This window comes from Sciurus carolinensis, chromosome 10 (assembly GCF_902686445.1).
Source record: "Sciurus carolinensis chromosome 10, mSciCar1.2, whole genome shotgun sequence".
In the NCBI taxonomy this organism is placed as follows: Eukaryota; Metazoa; Chordata; class Mammalia; order Rodentia; family Sciuridae; genus Sciurus; species Sciurus carolinensis.
In genome coordinates, this window is record NC_062222.1 from 111803735 (window position 1) to 111823309 (window position 19575).

At 33.2% G+C, this 19575-nt stretch overlaps 1 protein-coding gene and 1 pseudogene across 4 annotated transcripts in view; both read left to right on the forward strand.

Annotated features, from left to right (window-relative positions):
• The window catches only part of Arap2 (ArfGAP with RhoGAP domain, ankyrin repeat and PH domain 2), a 180504-nt gene that overhangs the window by 139878 nt on the left and 21051 nt on the right, over positions 1–19575 (forward strand). For all 4 annotated transcript variants that reach the window (XM_047566103.1, XM_047566101.1, XM_047566100.1 and 1 more), the window contains 2 exons: positions 3186–3314; positions 16100–16227. In XM_047566103.1, coding sequence (XP_047422059.1) covers positions 3186–3314; positions 16100–16227 — 257 coding nt within the window. The remainder of the gene's footprint in view (positions 1–3185; positions 3315–16099; positions 16228–19575) is intronic.
• Positions 11239–12173, forward strand: LOC124994342 (synaptosomal-associated protein 29-like; annotated as a pseudogene).

A 19575-nucleotide genomic window follows, 5' to 3' on the forward strand; every position in this document is an offset into this window, starting at 1 on the left:
GCCCTGTATTATTACTTCAGGTGGAAAATGAATGGCTTTTTATTTAACAAGAGGCCAGGTTCATTCTTTGCACAGGATTTTAAATAGTCAATACGGTTGTGCTTTACCCAGCTAAAGTACTGCCGACGTGACCTGTTCTTCTCAAAGGACTACACTGAGGTTTTAGAAATTTTTATTCTAGTATTCAAAAGAATTATTTATTTCTTAGTAATGCCCTAGTGCCAGGTGACTTACACACCATATAATCTCTCATGACAGATGATTACAAGTATAACTATAGATTAAAATTTCTTTATTTCTAGTAATTTATATTCCAACAGTGCTTGTTGTTTTCCTGCTCCTTATCCCTTTCTAATTAATGCCAGTAACACATTAATAGTCTAATATGTATTTCTCTTTCCAACCATTTTTCACGTCTGTCTTTAGTAACTAGAGTTTGCAAGGTTTTCATTCTCCTAAAGTATTTCATGCTTTGAATACTGATGTGAAAAATATACTTAGCTTTTTTGTAACTAAAATTAATTATATGTCCACTGTTGACCTCTATGCCTGGTGTGATATATTTCAGTATAATTAGGAGCACTGTAGGTCTAACACTGTAGTATCTACTTGTAATAGTGTGTATTAGTGACCCTTCTTAATACAAATGTCTGACATTTGGAAGTCGCATTAGCAATTTAATCCTGTAATAAAGGAGAGTAAGTTTTATTTCAAGCCACTTACTCTATTCCAGTTAAGAATATCATTTTTGCATTGCCAAACCAGCTCCTCAAACCTCAGATTCCTTACATGAAGGGTGTTGACACTGTCTTGCCTTTATTTTCATAACATCTTCTCAGGAAAGGTATAAAAAAGAAGAGGCATTTATAAATTCCGGTGGGTTTTTGCTTTGCTTGTATTACTTTATTCAATACTCAAAACAATCTTAGCAAGTTTGTATTATTTTTTCCCCCAAAATTATATGTGAGAAACCATCCTGGGGAGGGTTGCATACTTGACCAAAGTAAAACTCAGTGTAATAGTGAAGATTTGGTGCTTTAAAATCAGATAGGTTTGGGGCTCAAATCCATTTCTCACTTAACCAATCATGTGACTTTGAGGAAAAGACTGAAATCTATGATTAGGTTTCTTATGTGTAAAATATGAATAATAATAGTAACATGTACAAAACAGGGTTATTGTGAGAATTTAAAGTGATAACTAATATAAAATACTATCTCTGTATATACACAGGTATAATATGGAAACAGGTATTATTCCAGAAATGACAGTTGTTAATGGAATCAGTAGTGTCTCAGAATTTCCAAGTTATAGAATAAAGAATTATGTAATGCCAAATATAAAGGGAGTGCTTTTTTCTATGATGTTTTACATTTGAATGCCTTTAATTCCAATTACAACCAATTAATGGATTATTCAGTGGTTGAATTTTAATTTTGGCAAATTATGAGCAATTGTCAGCTTTGTCCATCTAAGCTTTTGGTAAATTATTTGAAGGTGTGCAATATTGATACAGCCACAAAAGACTTTGTCTGATTTTACAAATAATTATACTTTTCTGCTGGTCTGACAACAAATATTTTCTTTTAAAGTATGGTCCATCAAAGAAATTTGCAAAATATTTTATTCCTAAAATATTTACTGAGCATCTACCGTGTACTCAGTACTATGCTGTGTGCAGGTGATATATAGCAATAAATAGAGACATCAGTTTGTCCTCAAGGTGTATGGACTAATGACTCTTTGGTAGGTTTTATTTGTTTGTACATTGTTTAATTTTTGAATTATCATTATGACAATGAGTAGGCTTGCTCCAATAGGCACAGAATGAAGAACTGGATATTAGTTTACTGACTAAGAAGCAGAAATCTGTTAATTTACATTGGAAGCAGAAAAATATGTTCTCTTGCAAAGCTGGAATTATTGATGACTTCTCAAGTCATGTTTTCATAGGAATACAGACAGGAATTAGGAAAGATGTGATATATTTAGTCCATTTTACTTTTAATATTGTTACCAACTACAGTATCATGGTTCTTATATGATTACAATGTCTTTGGTATCCTCTTGTTTGTCATTAACAGTACTACTTTAAAAACAAAATGCTCAAGTGCTATGTGCTATATGCTTGGGAGGATCTGAAAGAGTTGAGTTGATTTATATCTGGCTACAATATTAGTAAAGCATCATCGACATCACGTCAGAGTTCTGTTCTTGCTATTTCAATTGTGCTATCTTTAGTGTACTGAAAGGTTTGAATTTCTTTTTTCCCAGCATATGCTTCTGTTGTTACATTTAAATTTATTAATTGATTGGCATATTTTGATCAGAAAACTTTCCTGTGAAGCTTTGATTGTAATTATAAAACTTTTCTTCAAACTCGATGCTAAGAATGTGTGACACATTTGTCTAAAACAAAATATATATGGATGAAGATTCATCAAAGAGAAGTCTTAATGCTATCATTTATTATCTTGTTTATTGACCTCAATCATTTTCCTTCATCAACATTTAATTTATAATATTGCCACATTGTGTTTCTGATTGATAGTTTCTAGTAATAGTTAGGCATAAATTACTAAATATTATTTTATAATTATTTCTACATATTCTCTGTAATAATATTTATAATTTCATATTAATTGGCTGTGAGAATACCAACTATAAATTGTGCACTTGTTATTGATCAGAAATTATAAGATTCTAATCATAATGGGATAAACACAGGATTAATTCATGCTTATTACTTAGTACTGGACAAGATTAATTTTTCTAGTTTTTTTTAAAGTTCTTTAATTGCATGTGCAAATAAATAGCACTCCCTAAGCCAGCCAGAATTTTATCTGAATTAAATAGAAGTTAGAATAAGATACATGTTCAGTGTACTAAAGGTAGTATACTAGATTTTATCTAAAGGAAAGTAATTTTGAATTTTAAAAGGTAGTTGCCTAACCAACAAATGCTCCCACGTGGACTAATTTATACAATGAATTTCATTATGTGCCTAATAGTGTTTCAGGTATTAGCATCTCAAGTACAGTTCTGATGCTATTACTGTGTAACATAGTATACAATTATGTATATTGTTTCATACAGATCATTGATAAAGGATTTTTTTTAATTTATAATAATAAAATAATTTTCTTCATACTTTTATTTTCATTTGATTTGGGTTTTGTTTGCAGAACGTCCTCTTCACTACACAGAAAATGTGTTGGAGCAGGTGCTTCGGTGGAGTTCATTAGCAGAACCTGGCTCTGCTTATCTTGTGGTTAAGAAATTCTTAACCATGGATGTGATTAAATACCACAGAGGTATGTGCCATTGCTTCCTTTGCAGTGATGGTTGACTGTTTAAGTCAGTAAACGATAATTAGTATAACACAAATGGTGTTTGAAAATGCAAAAAATTTAATAGCTAAACACAGAATCTGATTACATGATATCATAGAAAAGAATAATATATGGATGGGCAGAAATCTTCCTAGCACGTAGTCCTATGGTAATAGTTGGTCATTTGACAGTACCAAGTTAAAAGTTTTAGATGTAATGGTTCCTGTTTTTAAGGGTTGTTTGCTGTTTTTGTGCTTATGGGTTTTCCAAATGTGAAACTTATGGTGAGTCTTTTTCTTGAATTATGCTTTTATTGGAAAAATTTTTGGCCATTCAAGAAGGTCAAGATTGGCTCTGAGATTGAGTACTTAATGTAAGTGTCACTTTTTTCACAGTGACACTAGAACACAAATAAGTACAAAATTTAACACTTTCAGCAAGAATACTTTCCATTCACCTGGAAGGAAACAATGTACATTGCAAGGTGAAATAAGAAGTTATCTTGCACAAGTGAACTGTATAAGACAATCTCTGAACATATGTAAGGATTTAAGTTTTTAATATGAAATTAACCACAAACTTTATAAGTTATGTTAAAAATGACCCTTACTGTTTTGTTAATTATGTATGATTATTCATGCTCTGTAGACATTGAAACTTACTAAAACTGTTAAAAATTTCCCTGTTGGTTGTGTTATCAGTTGAAGTTTACAAATGAGGAAAATAGATTAGAGAACTTGCTTCATATTACTTGGATACTAAACTTTAACTTTGAGAACAGATTTGTCTGTCTTCTCATTATTTAAGAAAAAAGAATAAGGATGGGGAGCATTGTACAGTTCTAAAATGCTGGAAATCTGCTCAATACAATTACAGACTAATAGCCATGATCAGTGAGTGTGTAACTATGCCAAAGTTATTGTGGGGAATTTCTGATTTCACAATACTGTCCTTTGTATCTTATATTTAAGTGGAAGTACTTTTGCAAAATGCATTGTTTTTATGAACATCAAAATAAGACAGCTATTATTCTTTTGCTGTAGAAATTTAGCCTTTCAGAGGGCTTTACCTAATTTTGAATTACTAATCCTACCTATATTCTTGATGCTCCTTGCCATCCCTTCTTAGGGATTGCCATATAACTTCTCTCTAGTCACCTGAGTGCATCATGGATATATGTCATAGAGCAGTGGGTTTAGGGTTGTTTTTGCCACCCAGGGACATTTGAATATGCCTGTGGACATTTTTGGCTGTCATAACTTGGGTATGTGTTGAGAAATTGTGGGTTCCATATTTAGCAGATATAGACCAAGGATGCTACAGGGCATCTCTGTACAACAAGGTATTTATTATCTAGTTCAGATGGCAGTGGTAATTTAGATAATCTGTGAAATCTGTTCTAACTCTCAAAACCTGTTATTCTTCCATTTTAATATCAGGACAAAGAAAAAGCATTAGGAAAAAATAAACTGGACTACAGATGTAACAGATGTAACTCTCAGTGGGAGAGCACTTGCTTATCATGTACAAGGTCCTGGGTTGAATTCCTACCACCACCTCACCTCTCAAAAAAAAAAAAAAAAAAAGGAAAAAAAAAGAAAGAAAGAAAGAAAAAGTATTGAGCCATATCCTGTCACCATTATGAAACACATGTGATCACTTCCCAAGGTCTATTTTCTCATAAAAGATAACTATGTTTTCCATCTAATTTTATCTTTCTTTCTGATTAAAATTTTCTGTTTTCTTCAGATATTCTTCTAACATGTCCTTAATTCCCCACATTGCCAAATGTTGAAATTTACACCTACGTATAATACCTTAACTGTTATGTGAATGCTAGAGGGCTGGCCGTATGATTAAAATCTCTAAGAATTAAGACCTTAAAATTCAATGATAGAAAGAAAGATTTTGTACATGTAGGTCTGGGGTGACCCAAAGCAAAGATACTCCTTTAGTCAGCTTTTTCATTGCTGTGACTAGATGATCTGACCAACACAACTGTAGAGGAGGAAGAATTTATTTGAGGGCTCTTGGTTTCAGAGGTCCCTAACCATAGACAGAAGTCTCCATTCCTTGGGACTCAAGGTGAGACTGAATATCATGGCAGAGGGAAGTGGCTCACATCATGATCAGGCTACAAAGACAGAGAGAGTCCACCCACCAGATACAAATATATACCGCAAGCCACACCCCAATTCCCACCTCCTCCAGCCACATCTTACCACTTCAATTAATCCCATCTGAAATAAATTCACTAATTGGATTAAGACTCACAACCCAATGATTTCTTCTCTGAACCTTCTTGCATTGTCTCACACGTGAGCTTTTGGGGGACACCTCACATCCAAACCATAACAGATACCATTCTGTGCTATTAATCCTTGAAAACAATCAGGTTTGTACATGAGCTGATTTAGAGCCATTACATATGAGTAAAATCTTTATGTTGTTTAAAGGCGAAAAGAAATTATGTAGTAGCACATTGTAATGATTGAGTGTTACAGTGATTCTTCTATTCCATTTTATCATATTGATGTGATACAAATTAGCCCTTCTATTGGGAGAGCATTAGGTCTGTAAGGACCAGACAAAGCATCTTGCATAAGGCGACTGGGTAACTTAAGGAGAGAAGAGAAAGGAGCAGACTTACATGATACAATTTCAGACTTTTGAATAAAACATTCTCTAGCGTAAAATGTCAGAAAACTTCTTTGTTGGCCTTTTTTTGTCTCCTTCACTCCACTAACAGGGTGGGAGCTATAGATGACAAATCCCTGTCTCTGCACTGTCCCTAACTAATTTTGCCAATCCAATATGCAGCATCCATAATTATACTACTTGTAGTACTTTCTTTCAGGACATTAGTTATCTATGCAAGAAAAAGAATGAAATATTAAATTAATAAATGGGTTAATTGAACCATTTCCTTTTGCAGTTATTACCAATTTAAAAGTTCTTCTCCAGTAAATTTTCAAGAATATTTAAAATTATTTGACTTATATTCAGATTATCAAAGCAAAATAATCACTTTCATTATCATTCATTGTACATTTGGTGGATTTCAGCTAGGATTGTCCTTTAAATGAAGCTTTCATCTTTTTTAAAAAAATAATTTTTTTTTTCCTTCGGTGCTGGGGATTGAACCCAGGGCCTTGTGCATGTGAGGCAAGTACTCTACCAACTGAGCTATATGTCCAGCCCCAAAAATCAATTTCTTAAGTCATGATTCCCCCCGTATTTTTTCAGGTTTTGCAGCAACTGGGAGCTTGTTAACTCATCTTATGGGATATACTTTGTTCTAGATTTGGGGTAGGTTAGGTATTCATTCCACTCTGTCTCTGTCTTGGTGAATGTCTACTAAATCAATCACAATGACCAGGTATTCCTAAATTATTTTTTCATTCATTATATATACTACATCTTAAAACTGGAACTTAAATGGAGAGTAATGAATGTAAATCAAAGGTGATTTCTCTGACATTTTATTAGTTGGAAGACTGCAATGATCTTAGAAACAATTGTTCTTCAAATCAGAAAAGGAAAGATATTAGTTTTTTCCTTTCATAAGAGTTTTTTCTTCCATCTCAGGGTTCAAGTAGAAATTGAGCAGTTTGAATACAAAAGTAGTTGGATGCAACCACATTTTCTCTAAGTAACAAATAACTAATGTGTTACCATCTTGTGTTAAAACAGTTCAAACTGGAGGGTATAGTTTAGTGGTAACTCAGCTTAGCATATAAGAGTCCTGGGTTCAAACGCCAACACCAAAATAATAGCAGTAACAATGACCAAACAAAATAAAAACCAGATAGACATCAAAACATAAAGATGCACTGTACTTATATCACACACACACACACACACACACAATATGTTCTATATTCATATATTTATTTCATTGATTTCTTGATAGTTCTTCTGATAATAATACCTGCAACACTTTCTAAATCAAGAACTTGGTGTTTGCTGTACTTTTGGGGTTTTAAGTTCTTTGCTTCTCTCATCTTATATGAACCATTTAAAATGTAGACATCATAAGTAGGAATAGATTTTAGAATCATCTCACATTTAATTTCTGCTCATTCAGTTAAGGTAATGAGATAACATACTTTTATAGAAGTAAATGAGAGTAAAATAATTTTGTTTTGCCTCTACTTAAAAAGCAATTTGGTGTTTTTCAAAAGCAGCTTTTTATTTCTCAGAAACATTCTGTGCCATTGCCATTATTGTAATTAGGAGTTAATTAACTTGAAAAGAGAGATAATAGATCTCAAATTTCATTTCTACTCTGTGGGTTATAAGCTGAGACACTGGGATAGGGATAATAAAACTTCATTTAAGTTGCTATTTAGACTTTGTCATAGTCCATCTTTTACTATAATGTTTTTTTATATTGTTTCAAACTTTCAATCAACTTTTCTTAAGGCTTCAAAATAATTTCTCATTGAGTCTCATTTTAATCTCTAAAGTTCTTTAAATTCTCCCAATAGAATTTCATTCATGAGGATCAACTGATTCTTAATGATTGAAATAGAGAAGAAATAATTTAAACATATATGTTGTAACTTAAATACACGTTTGTAAATTGAGGGTGTTGCATATGACATGGTTTTGAATTAAACTTGTATTAGAATAATTAAAAATGCAAAAACTGCTTCCGGCAAAATTCTGACCTAAAAATCTAAGTCTTTCACTTTCAATAGATTTAAGAAAATAGGAGAAAAATTTGACAGAAGTAATAACAACCCATAAAGTATAATCCAGCTGAAATTATTTGCTTTCCATTTCCCATTAAATATTCTTAAATTCAAAGATGTGTAAAAGGCTGAAGGTAAAAATCTAGTCTACTTCAGTTTAAAGTATTTTCTTGGAAATTTATAACAGTCCTTTATATTTGCTATAGACTATGAGTGTCTTTTCTCTGATAGTGCAGTTCTCTAGTGGAAAAGCCAATTGGTGAGTTTTATTAGTTTTCTGTTTCATATAGAAATCCAAGGTAGAAAATTTAAAGGATTGTTGAGCATAATCTTTACCTGGCGGGAACAGAAAATCTAAATACGTGAAGCCTATTTAAACACAAGGGTACAAATACAGCATGAAGCAAATGAGTATTTCAGGCCAGCATGTTTATGGAGAGGTTTCAAGTGCAGAAACACAGTTTAAGTAAATCATCCTTGACATCTCTTTCAACACTCTCTCATCAAGGAAATGTGGTTCTTTATTTAGTTTTTCTTGTCCCAGTATAGAAGACAGAATTCTGAGTTAGATATTAAGAAACCTGAATTCTAAGTCGAGTGTGGTTGCTTTTTAAACTTGTCAAACACTATGAACTGTAATTTTCACATGTATACGTGTGATAAAAGTACCTGTACTTCCTGTTTTGGAAAGTTGCATGATATTGCAAATTCTTTATCATATAGATATATACATATAGCTATATCACTTATAATACTAAATTTATTTTAGAAATAATATATTATAATTTAATATAATAATAAAAACAATAGAAAATATATTTCTGTAATTAGCTGCATTGTCAGTAAAGTGACAAAAAACCTCTTGCACTTTTCTAATCAATTGTTTCAGTAGTAATTATATCTATAATTTAACTACTTGTAAATAATTACCAAAAAATGCTATCAAAATTCTAGCTCCATTAACCCTATCCTCTTCCATATAATAACAAAAAGAAAAATCAATTGGGAATGTGGTAGTGATGAGGAATACAGCTGGCATATCCTAAGAAATTCTTACAGTATCATAATACTGTATCTATCAGTCTTTTTTTTTTTTTTTTTGCCGTGCTGGGGATTGAACCCAGGGTCTTATGCTTGCAAGGCGAGCACTCTACCAACTGAGCTATCTCCCCAGTCCATAATCTTAATTTTTATCATTATCTACTACAGAATTAAGGAAATCTCACCTACTCTGTTCTAAAGTAAACCTTCATGTGTTAATAAAACAATGGAAGGGAGAAGTAGTTTAGTTTCAAGAAGCTTCTATGTCTACTTTGGTTTTCTCTGAGTTGTAGATTTAAATTTTTCTAAAATTAATTTTGAATGAATGCAAAACAAGTGAAAATGTATCAGTAATTCTACTTCCTCCAAATTATAAGAAATATATATATATTTTTTTTTCTATAGAATAAGTACCAAACAAAGTAAATCATGCACAATTTTAAATTAGGAAGAGCTTTTTTAAATTTTAAAATTTAATTTTATATTTTAAAAGCTTTTTCCTTATTTTTTTATTGGTGCATTATAGTTGTACATAATGGTGTACATGCACATGGTATTATAATATACTTTGTCCAATATCATTCTGCAATATTTACCCTCATTCTTCCTTCCCTATTCTGTCCTCCTGAATGCTTTTCCTGCTCTACTGATCTCTCTTCAATCTTCATGAGATATGTCTACTGCCTTTCTTTTCCCTTAGAGAAAATATATGACTCTTGACTTCCTGAGTTTGATTCATTTCACTTAACATAATATTTTCAAGTTTCATCCATTTTCATGTAAATGACATAATTTTACTCTTCTTTATTGCTGAATAAAAATTCATTGAGTATATATACCACACTTTATGCTTTTATGTATTGATGGACATATATAGGCTGGTTCCATAGGGTGACTATTATGAATTAGGCTGCTATAAACATGGATACATACATATCACTATAGTATGATGACTAATTCTTCAGGATAATACCAAGAAATGGTATAGCCATATCATAGTCTTTTGAGGAACCCTCATACTGATTTCCAGAGTAGTTGTACTAATTTACAGATCCACTAACACAAAAGTGTACCTTTTTCTCCATTTCAAGAGCATTTTTTCATTCTTTGTTTTCTTGATGTCTGTCATTAAAACTGGAGTGAGAAGAAATCTCAGTATGATTTTGATTTGATTTCCCTGATTGCTAGGGATGTTGAACAATTTTTTCATTTATTTGTTAACCATTTGTATTTCTTATTTTGAGAAATGTCTGTTTATCATCCCATTCATTAATTGTTTCATTTTTTTGGTGTTAAGGTTTTTTGAGTTCTTTATGTATTCTAGATATTACTACTCTGTCAGAAGAGCAAGTGGCAAAGATTTTAACTTGATGTCTGCTTTTTGAACTTAAGAGTAGCTACTCCTGCCTTTTTTCAGGCTCCATTTTCATGGTATATCAATTTCTATCATTCCAATTTCAGCCTGTGGCTGTCTTTGCCTGTATGACACAATAAATCAAATAAAATGTTCAGTTGAAAGTCTAATAGAATAGACCACTCAGAAGACAGAATCTTAAAGATAGAATACAAAAATGGTTGTCTTTAACATTCAGATAATGTTACAGAAAAGAAAACAACTATGACCAGAGTATACAAGAACCTGGGTCAACATTAACCAAATATAAGAATCACATGAATTGAAGAGCATTGTGAGATGCAGGCTAATGGAATGAAAAGCCTTTTCTGGGAGATAATAGTTAAATTTTTCCTTTTAGAAGGAGATGGACATCCATAGACAGGAGGCATTTAGAACTCCAAGTAGACAAGACTAAAAAAGAACCTCTTGATAACATTATAATTAAAAAGCCTAACATACTGAACAAGGAATTTTAAAAGCCTTAAGAAAAAAAAAAAAATGTCAGGTCACATTTATAGAGGAGTCAATCATAATTCCTTCTGATTTCTTAGCATGAACTCTAAAATCCAGAAGGGCTTAGAATAATGTCTTCCAAGTCCTGAAAGAAAATAACTGTCAACCAAGATTGCTATACCAGGAAAGCTATCCTTCAGAATCAAACAGAAATAAAAAAATAAAAAAGTAAACTTCCAATATAAGCAGAAACTAGAAGAATTCTTGACCACTAAGCTGGCACTATAGAACATGCTTTAAAAAAAAAAAAAAAAAAAAAAAAAAAACTTCACACTGAAGAAATCAAAAACACAACCCAGAGCTCACAAATGAACAAATCTCATTTGAAAAGTAGCTAATGAGATAAGAAATTATACCAAATCAAACATTAGAAATAAATCAGAATGGAAGATTGAAGGATGGGGTGTGGTGCTTGGCCACTGGCTGGCCCTGCTCTTCCTCTTTCCCTGACGATACTCTCACTGGCACCATGTCTGCCTACCCCAAAAGCTATAACCGTTTCCATGACAACATGGAAGATGAAGATTCTTGTTCGGCCCAGTGGAGGGATGCCCACAACCTCCCTGAAAGTCCCAGTACACCCACCTACAGGCAGCATTACCTGCTCCAAAAGGTGCTGTGCAAGGCAGAGGCCACAGCTGATCCCTGTCCCTTATGAACTAGTTCAGCAGCAAGGAGTCCTAGAACACACAGAAAAGATGGTGGACAAAATGGATCAAGATTTGAAGACTAGCTGGAAACACGTCAACAGCATTAAGTGTGTTTGGAGTACTCATCAATTACTTCGAATCCAAACCAACAGAGACTCTACCTGAACAGACTGGTACCCTCGCTCCCCAGGAGAACAGCAGATTAAAAGAAGCCATAAAAACAAGTAGAGAACAGGAGATGAAGTACCAAATCAACCACCCAAACCCCAGAAAGCTGGATGATGTAGACTCTGTGCTCAGAGGGCCTGGTTCTGCTGTGAGTACAGAGGCTTACCCAAAGAACCCACACCTTCAAGCCTATCACCCGAAAATCGAGAGCAACCTAGATGAACTGTCCCTGAGACTGGGCCATCTTAAGCACTTAGTCCTAGGCATGTAGACAGAAATTGAGGAGCAAGATGACGTTCTTGACTGACAAATAACTGAAGTGGACAAGTTAGATATCAACATAAAAAGCTCAGAAAGAAAAGTTTGACAACTCTAAAGATAGAGAAGGAGTTCCACTCTATTGTGATGAAAAGATTAGAAAGATCTCATTTTAAACTCTCAAGAAATTTCATTTATTATTTAGTATGTAATTTAATGTGTGTTTGCAAATGTTATAACAGAATGGGTTTTAAGAGATTTTTGTTGAGATGGAAAAAAAAGAGAAATCAGAATGGCAGGAATTAACAGACACCTCTCTATAATGACATTGAATGTAAATGGTTGCACCTCTCCAAATAAAAGACATACGCTGGCAAAATGAATTAAAAATCAAGACCCAACTACAGTTCCTTGCAAGAGACTCACAGGTAAAAGGGAACACTGCAACAAAAAGTTACTATGATATTTACACCCTGCCCCAAACATTGTTGCACCTAATTATATAAAACAGACACTTCTAGAATTAAAGATTCAGACCTCAGTACAATAATACTGGGTGATTTAAACGCGCCTATGTTACCAATGGATAGACCATCTAGATATAAACTTAGTAAAGACTGTTTGGAACTGAAAAATATTCTAAATCAAATGGACTTAATGGACATCTGGAATATTTCACCCAAGAATAAATGAACCCCTTTCTTCTCAGTTTACGAAACCTTCTTCAAATTAGACCCTATTTTAGGCCACCAAGCAACTCTTAGTAAATTTAAAAAAAAAAAAAATTGTCATAATTTCCTTGCATCCTATCAGACCATGATAGAATAAGCTTAGAAATCAACACCAAAATAAATAAACAATTCTACAGAAACTATATAAATACCTGGAAACTGAGTAATACATTTTTGAATGATTAATGGATGATAGGAGAAAGCAGGGTATAAATTTAGAAATTCTTAGGATCAGAGTTAAAATATTCTTAAAATTCTTGGACACTATGAAGGCAGTTCTAAGAGGAAATTTTATAGCTTGACTGCCTATAGAAGAAAATCAAAAAGATTCCAAATAAACCTATGGATGCATCTCAAAACCCTTGAAAAAGAAGAACAAACTAATTCCAAAACCTGTAGAAGGAAGGGAATTATTACAATCAGAGCCAAAATCAATGAAATTTAAAATTTTTAAAAAATTACAAATGGTCAGTACAAGGAAAAGTTGTTTGACAAGAGTAATTGATAAGCCTTGAGACAAACTAACCACAAGAGAAACAAAGGAGATCCAAAGTTTAGGATGTTCAAAATGTGAACAGAGTTTAATGCATGAGAGATGTAGCAAGGGATGGTTATAAAGGAGGAGGAGGAAAAATAGGACCATAGGATATGTGATACCTGACCTTCTGATTAGATTAGAAGAACATAATATATGGGATGATTGAAGGGATTAGGCTAGAAAGGTAGCTTATGTGGCATCGGAAATATTAGTGCTCTGAAGTTAGGAATTAGAAAAATCTGACCTCCAGAAAGATGAATATGTTATGAAAGAGTCCAGGTATCACAGGTTTCCAAGGAAGAGAGATGCCAAAGCATAGCACGAAGACAGGAGTTCTGACAAGAACTCAAGAATCAATTATAAGGAAGCTGACATACTATGAAGGTCTTCGTGGTACATGCAGGTACATGCACTAAAATTTCATACTGACAGTCTAGAGTGGAACTCAGCTACCAGCACCTGGACAGCAGACATGGTGGCCCCAACTGCTGTGAATTCTTTTTCTGAGCCAGATTCTTTTGGAGCCTGGGAACTTTCTGCTTGGGATAAGTTGGAGAGAGTCAAATGTATGAGCAGAGCCTCCCCAAGTTTAGGGACCATACAGTAGCTGACCAGCTTAAAATTATGAATTACTGGAAACCATTGAATCTGTAACTTTGACTTTGTTACTTAGAGTTGTACACGATGACCAACAAAGTGTGTGTGCACCTTTATTTTCACCCTAAGTAGATGTCCTTCAGGGTATTTTAACATCTTGAGAGCAGACAGATTTAGTTGTGAGAGCTTTTAAAAGTTGTCTGTATCCTCAACCTTTATATTCAAATTTCATATTTCAAATTTCTTTGTGTTCTTTCCTCATCTTTAACATATTTTCTTCTCATAGCTTTCCTCGGGTGTCCCTTAGTAATATATAGCTAACATACTCAATTACATACAAATACTATTAAAATAAAGTTTTAATGAATATGCACCCAAAGTCAGAAATGATACCTTTTCCCCTGAGCTTGCTTTCTCTTTGGGTTACTTAGACAGTAGGCCTTAGCTTATTTCTTATTGGTAAGACTTAAAATGTTTTAATTTGAACAACAATTTAAATGATCAGTACCATCAGAGGAATGGGTGGGTTTTGTCGTCTGGCATAAGCAATATAAAATATATCTCACACATAATTTTAGCTTTTAAAAATTCTTTACCTACCTTTAAACTAATAATATTATAAATGGAATTCTCCAAGTTCCTATTCTAATTCAGCTGAAGCATTAAATCTGCCCAGTTTTTTCTAAATTGCTTGCTATATATCATGTTCTTCTTTAGTTGTAAAATACCCTTAAAATATTTTCTATGTAACAGAGTATTAAGAGAATATACCAGAAGACAAATTTTAGTAGTAGGTTTTAAGTAATTACTTTATAGTCACAAAATACCCCAAAGAAACCTTAATTGGGCAGTATGACTTAGAACATGCTGATATATGTATCATGAACACCATCTGGGTTTGTTAATTACCTGTGTTTGTGTTCTTGTTTGTGGTCAGATTTAATCCTTGGGGTTTTTGCTTGCATTCAGTCATACCATGCTCATATTTGAGTAATGAGGAACTATTCCTATTTTTAACCTTTATTTTCTGATGCTAGTCATAATAAAGGTTTTCTCTAAGCAAACCTAAAGCTTATTAGCATTAGGACTAAGAGTTCTTTCTGAAACTTTCCAAGTTATTTTGAAAATATCAAAAACTATGTATGGATAGTTTAAAATTATGTCACCTTAACAGCAGGAAAATCGTTTAAGGTCCTGATAGCAGTGTTCTTCCCTACGGCATTTTTTTGTGTGTTTTCCAATGTAAGGGCCGCGGCAGTCCTGCAAAATACTTGTCTTTACTTCTGTTTTATGGGAAAAGCAGATGCTGACACCAGAATGACCATGTAATAGTCATTTGACTTCAAGTTCCTATTTTTTTCTACTCTTCTTCATTTCTTGTCAACAGTTGAGTATCTAGATTTACAGGAAATTTTTAGACACATGATACATTGATACAATGCAAATACAAGGTTAGTGTTCTTACCAAAAAGTAGTTTTTAATAGAATTAGGTGAAGTGATTTCTAAACATGGCACAATGACCATATTGCTCATGAAATATAATTGTTCTTAAATATGCTACTGTACCCTTTCTTACTCTTGCCTGTCTCCTAGTTACAGTAATTTTTCTACTCCCTTAAGAATTCCTGAGTTAGAATTCCTGGATTGCTGAGTTTGAATTCCTGAAGACATTTCCTTTTATTTTCATTGTTTATACCAAGGCTGTTCAACAGAAATATAATTCACACATGTAATTTTAAATTGCCTGGTAGCCACAGTGTTAAAAAAGTATAAAGAAACAGGAGAAATTAATTTTACTATTTTACTGTTTTATTTTTTTCTTATATGAAAAATATTTCAACATGTAATCAACATTTAATATACTGATAGTGTGCTTTTTATTTTCTTGAACAAAGTCTTCAAGATCTGGTATATATTTTATACTTTCAGCACACCTCAGTTTAGAGTTATCACCTTTTCTGTGCCCATGAACGTTGGCTAGCACTGGCAGACTTGTATAGGATAAAGAGCAATACCCCTGATAAAGGAGTTCCCAGGAATTTGCTTTAACTGTTTTGTGGTAGAAAAAGCAGTTATTATTTTGTATTGTCAAAACTGAAAATAAGTAAATGTTTTCTCTTATACTCTAAATAAGTGAAAATGTACCAGCTTAACAGAAGTTATGCTGTACTTCACAGAGAAAAGTATCAAAGAAGGAGTCTTGAAAATCAAAGAAGAACCAGCTAAAATACTGTCTGGAAATAAGTTTCAAGACCGCTATTTTGTTTTACGGGATGGATACCTCTTTCTTTACAAGGATCCAAAGGTAATTGTATAAGTTGGATTTGAACATGCATACGTTATTTGTCTGGGTAGTGATGCCCTCATTATACACTACTCTCAGCCATCTATCATGAAGACTCTGCCTGCAGTAAATAAAATGTATGGTAAGCTGATGATTTCCTTCAGCCTCTGGATATGCATTAGTGTACTCAGTAACACAGGGGAGAATTTGCTATGGCCTCTCTAAGCACCTTAAATTTTTAGGACAGAGAATAACTTGAGCCCTGAAGAAAAGTTTAAAATGTATTGCATAAACTAGCATATAAATTTGTATCTTAGTCAATAAAATTAAGAGAAAATATGTCATACCCTAAGGCAAAAGAGACTTAAGTTTAGCTAATGGAAATTAATGAAAAGTGACATAGAAAGGCAAAATCCAAATGGTATAATAAATCTTAATGTCTTTCTGACAAATTTCAATGAATTGACTCATGTAATGTCATATTTATTCATTTAATCTTATTGGTTATTTCCTCTTAGGTTTGAATTCCCTAAAGGACTTTATTAGATAATTGTAGAATAGAGAAGAGAACTAGAGATAAAAACAGGGAGTTAGATAAATGATGTAGCTATGAGAAAATTGAAGTTAGCATTAGAAAAATCTCATTTCCACTAAGAGCTGGTTGTGTGAATAAGCAACTTCACCTCTGAACCTCAACTTCCAAATCTGTAATATGACAATGGTTGTATCAGTCAGCAGTCTTGGTGGCTTTAATGCATAAACAAGAAAGTATTTAAAAATACATTTTAAACTGAAATATTTCACAAATATCTATGATAACTATAGCATGATCATCAAAATGCCTTTAAGAATATGAATAAGTTCCAGGCTGAAAAATATATTCATAGCATATATCCAGGATAAGAACTCTTCCAAAGCAACAATAAGAAAAACATCCCAACAAACATTTGAACAAAGGATTGAACAGACACCACCTGAAGGAACATACAGAGAAGACCAATAAGCCATCAGACTAAAAGCGCTTAATATCATTAGTCATTTAGATGTTGAAATTAAAACCATGAGATACTACTTTACACTTTTTGGTTTGACCTAAATCATGAATGACAACCCCAATGTTAACAAGGATGCAGATTGACTAGAACTCTCATAAATTGTTTGTGGAAGGGTAAGATCACACAATTACTGTGTATAAAGGGTTAACAGGTTTTTGTTTTTGTTTTTGTTTTCTGGTACTGGGGATTGAACTGAGAGGTGCTTTACCACTGAGCTACAAACCCAGCCCCACACTTGTTTTTTGAGACAGGGTCTTGCTAAGGATCTCTCTAAGTGTCCAAGACTGGCCTTGAACTTGTAATTCTCCTACCTGGGCCTCCCAGGTTGCTGAGATTACAGGTGTGCCCCACTGTATCTGGTAACAGGTTTTTTTTTTTTTTTTTTTTTTTTTCTTAAACAAAATGCAAGATCGTGGAATGTTTTCCTCTCTGATAGGATGAATTTAAGGCCTTTCTGTAAGATGTAATGGAAGTTTAAAGGCAGACTGGAACAGTTTTTAAAATAAAGTTATTCATTTTACCCATAACCCATTAATTCTATTTCTGGGTATTACATCCTCATAATTAGCTTTATTCATAAAAGCTAAAGCCTACAAACATTCCAAATGTCCAACAAGAGAATGCAACATTCATAGGATAGAATTCTACTCATCAATAAAAATGAATGGATTCTAATGCACGCTGCAACATAGGTGAATGTTGAAAACCTATTGAACAAAAGAAGCTTGATATAAAATAGTACCATATGCAAAACCATTTAATGGTGACAGAAGTCAGAAAATTTTGTGTGAGTAGGAGAGAAAATTGCTGCGGAATTGCCAAGGGAAAGATCATTAGGGCAATTTCTCCATCCTGTTGTGAGTGGTGGTCACATGATTGTATTACAGTCAGTACCATCTCTTCTCCTTTGAGATTTAAATAGTACCAGGGCCATGGTTTTAAATGTAGAATGACAGTCAGCAGGACCTGGAGACTACTTTTTATACTGAATATTCAGTTGTGTAAACATTGCTTGCATTCTTTTTTTTTAATGTTTACATTATGTTTGCATCACTTGCAATGTTCATATTGCAGTATTTTGCAGAACTTCCAATATGATCATTTTATTCTTTGGTTTCAGCAAAGATTAAGTACATGTTTCATAATACACAAAAATTATTTTTAAAAATTTTATAAGAATTATTTACTTTTATCATTATGGGAAGATAGCTCATGAAATTACATGTGTTTATTGAACTTCCAAACACATTGCTTACATTCTTTAAGTGAATGACACTTGACTGTGTTCTACTGTGGAAATGTACAGAGAACAACTAGACTAGAACATCTGTTAATATATTATTAAAAAGAAAAAACAGAAAAACTATGAGGCAGCTTTCCAAATCTGTAGCTCCATTTTTCTCTTTTGTGTGTGTGTGTGTGTGTGTGGCTTCTGTTGAGCTTTCCACACACTACATAACTACTTTCCTTATGTATTCTTCCAGGAGAGAAGCCTCTGTGTGGACATAAATCTATTTTAGTAGCATTCTTACTTTCTATGTACATCCTACATTTGCTTTCTTCCAGGACAGTGGAATGTCCAACCAGGAGACCAACAAAACGACCCCAAATTCTGCAACCCTTGTTTCTCTATTCAGGAAGTTGTATTATATACTGTACTTGAACCTTATTATTCCACTTGACAGACCCAGAAGGGAGTCTGCCTGAGTATCAAGTGGTTGTTTATTATCGTCCTTCCATCTTGTCAATAGAGGAATAATAGAATTCATAGGAATAAGACACATAAGGATTTGGAGCCTTGTGAATAGAACACACCTGATTTTAAGATTCATGAACTTTGTGATTGTTAAAGTTAAGGCTAGACTTCACAGCTGATTATTTTAGTCATGTAGAAAAGAATCTGATATAATTTTTTCTGGTTCCTGGTAATGGGCCACCCACCTTGATCTTCCGGGCTGATTTCCTTAATAATTGCTTTTCCATATACATAATATGTTGGTTATTGGCACTTTTGTAGTTGAGTATCAGCTTGGAGCATTTAGAAGTCAGCCTGAGCTTTTTAGTCCTTTCAAGGAATCTTCTTCCAGTGTGTGTCAGGAGAAGGCCCCTAGAAACAAGTAGTTGTCATTGGTAGTAGTGATGGCAGTGCAGTCCCGATGGTTCCAGCTAACACCCAGATGGCTACTGTATGCAAAACAGAGTTCTGGCCATTTCACTTGGATTATGTCAGGTTATCTTTACTTTTACAAATAAGCCTCATGAAATCAGTACTATTATTATTCATACTTTGCATGTGAATAAATAGAGCCACAAA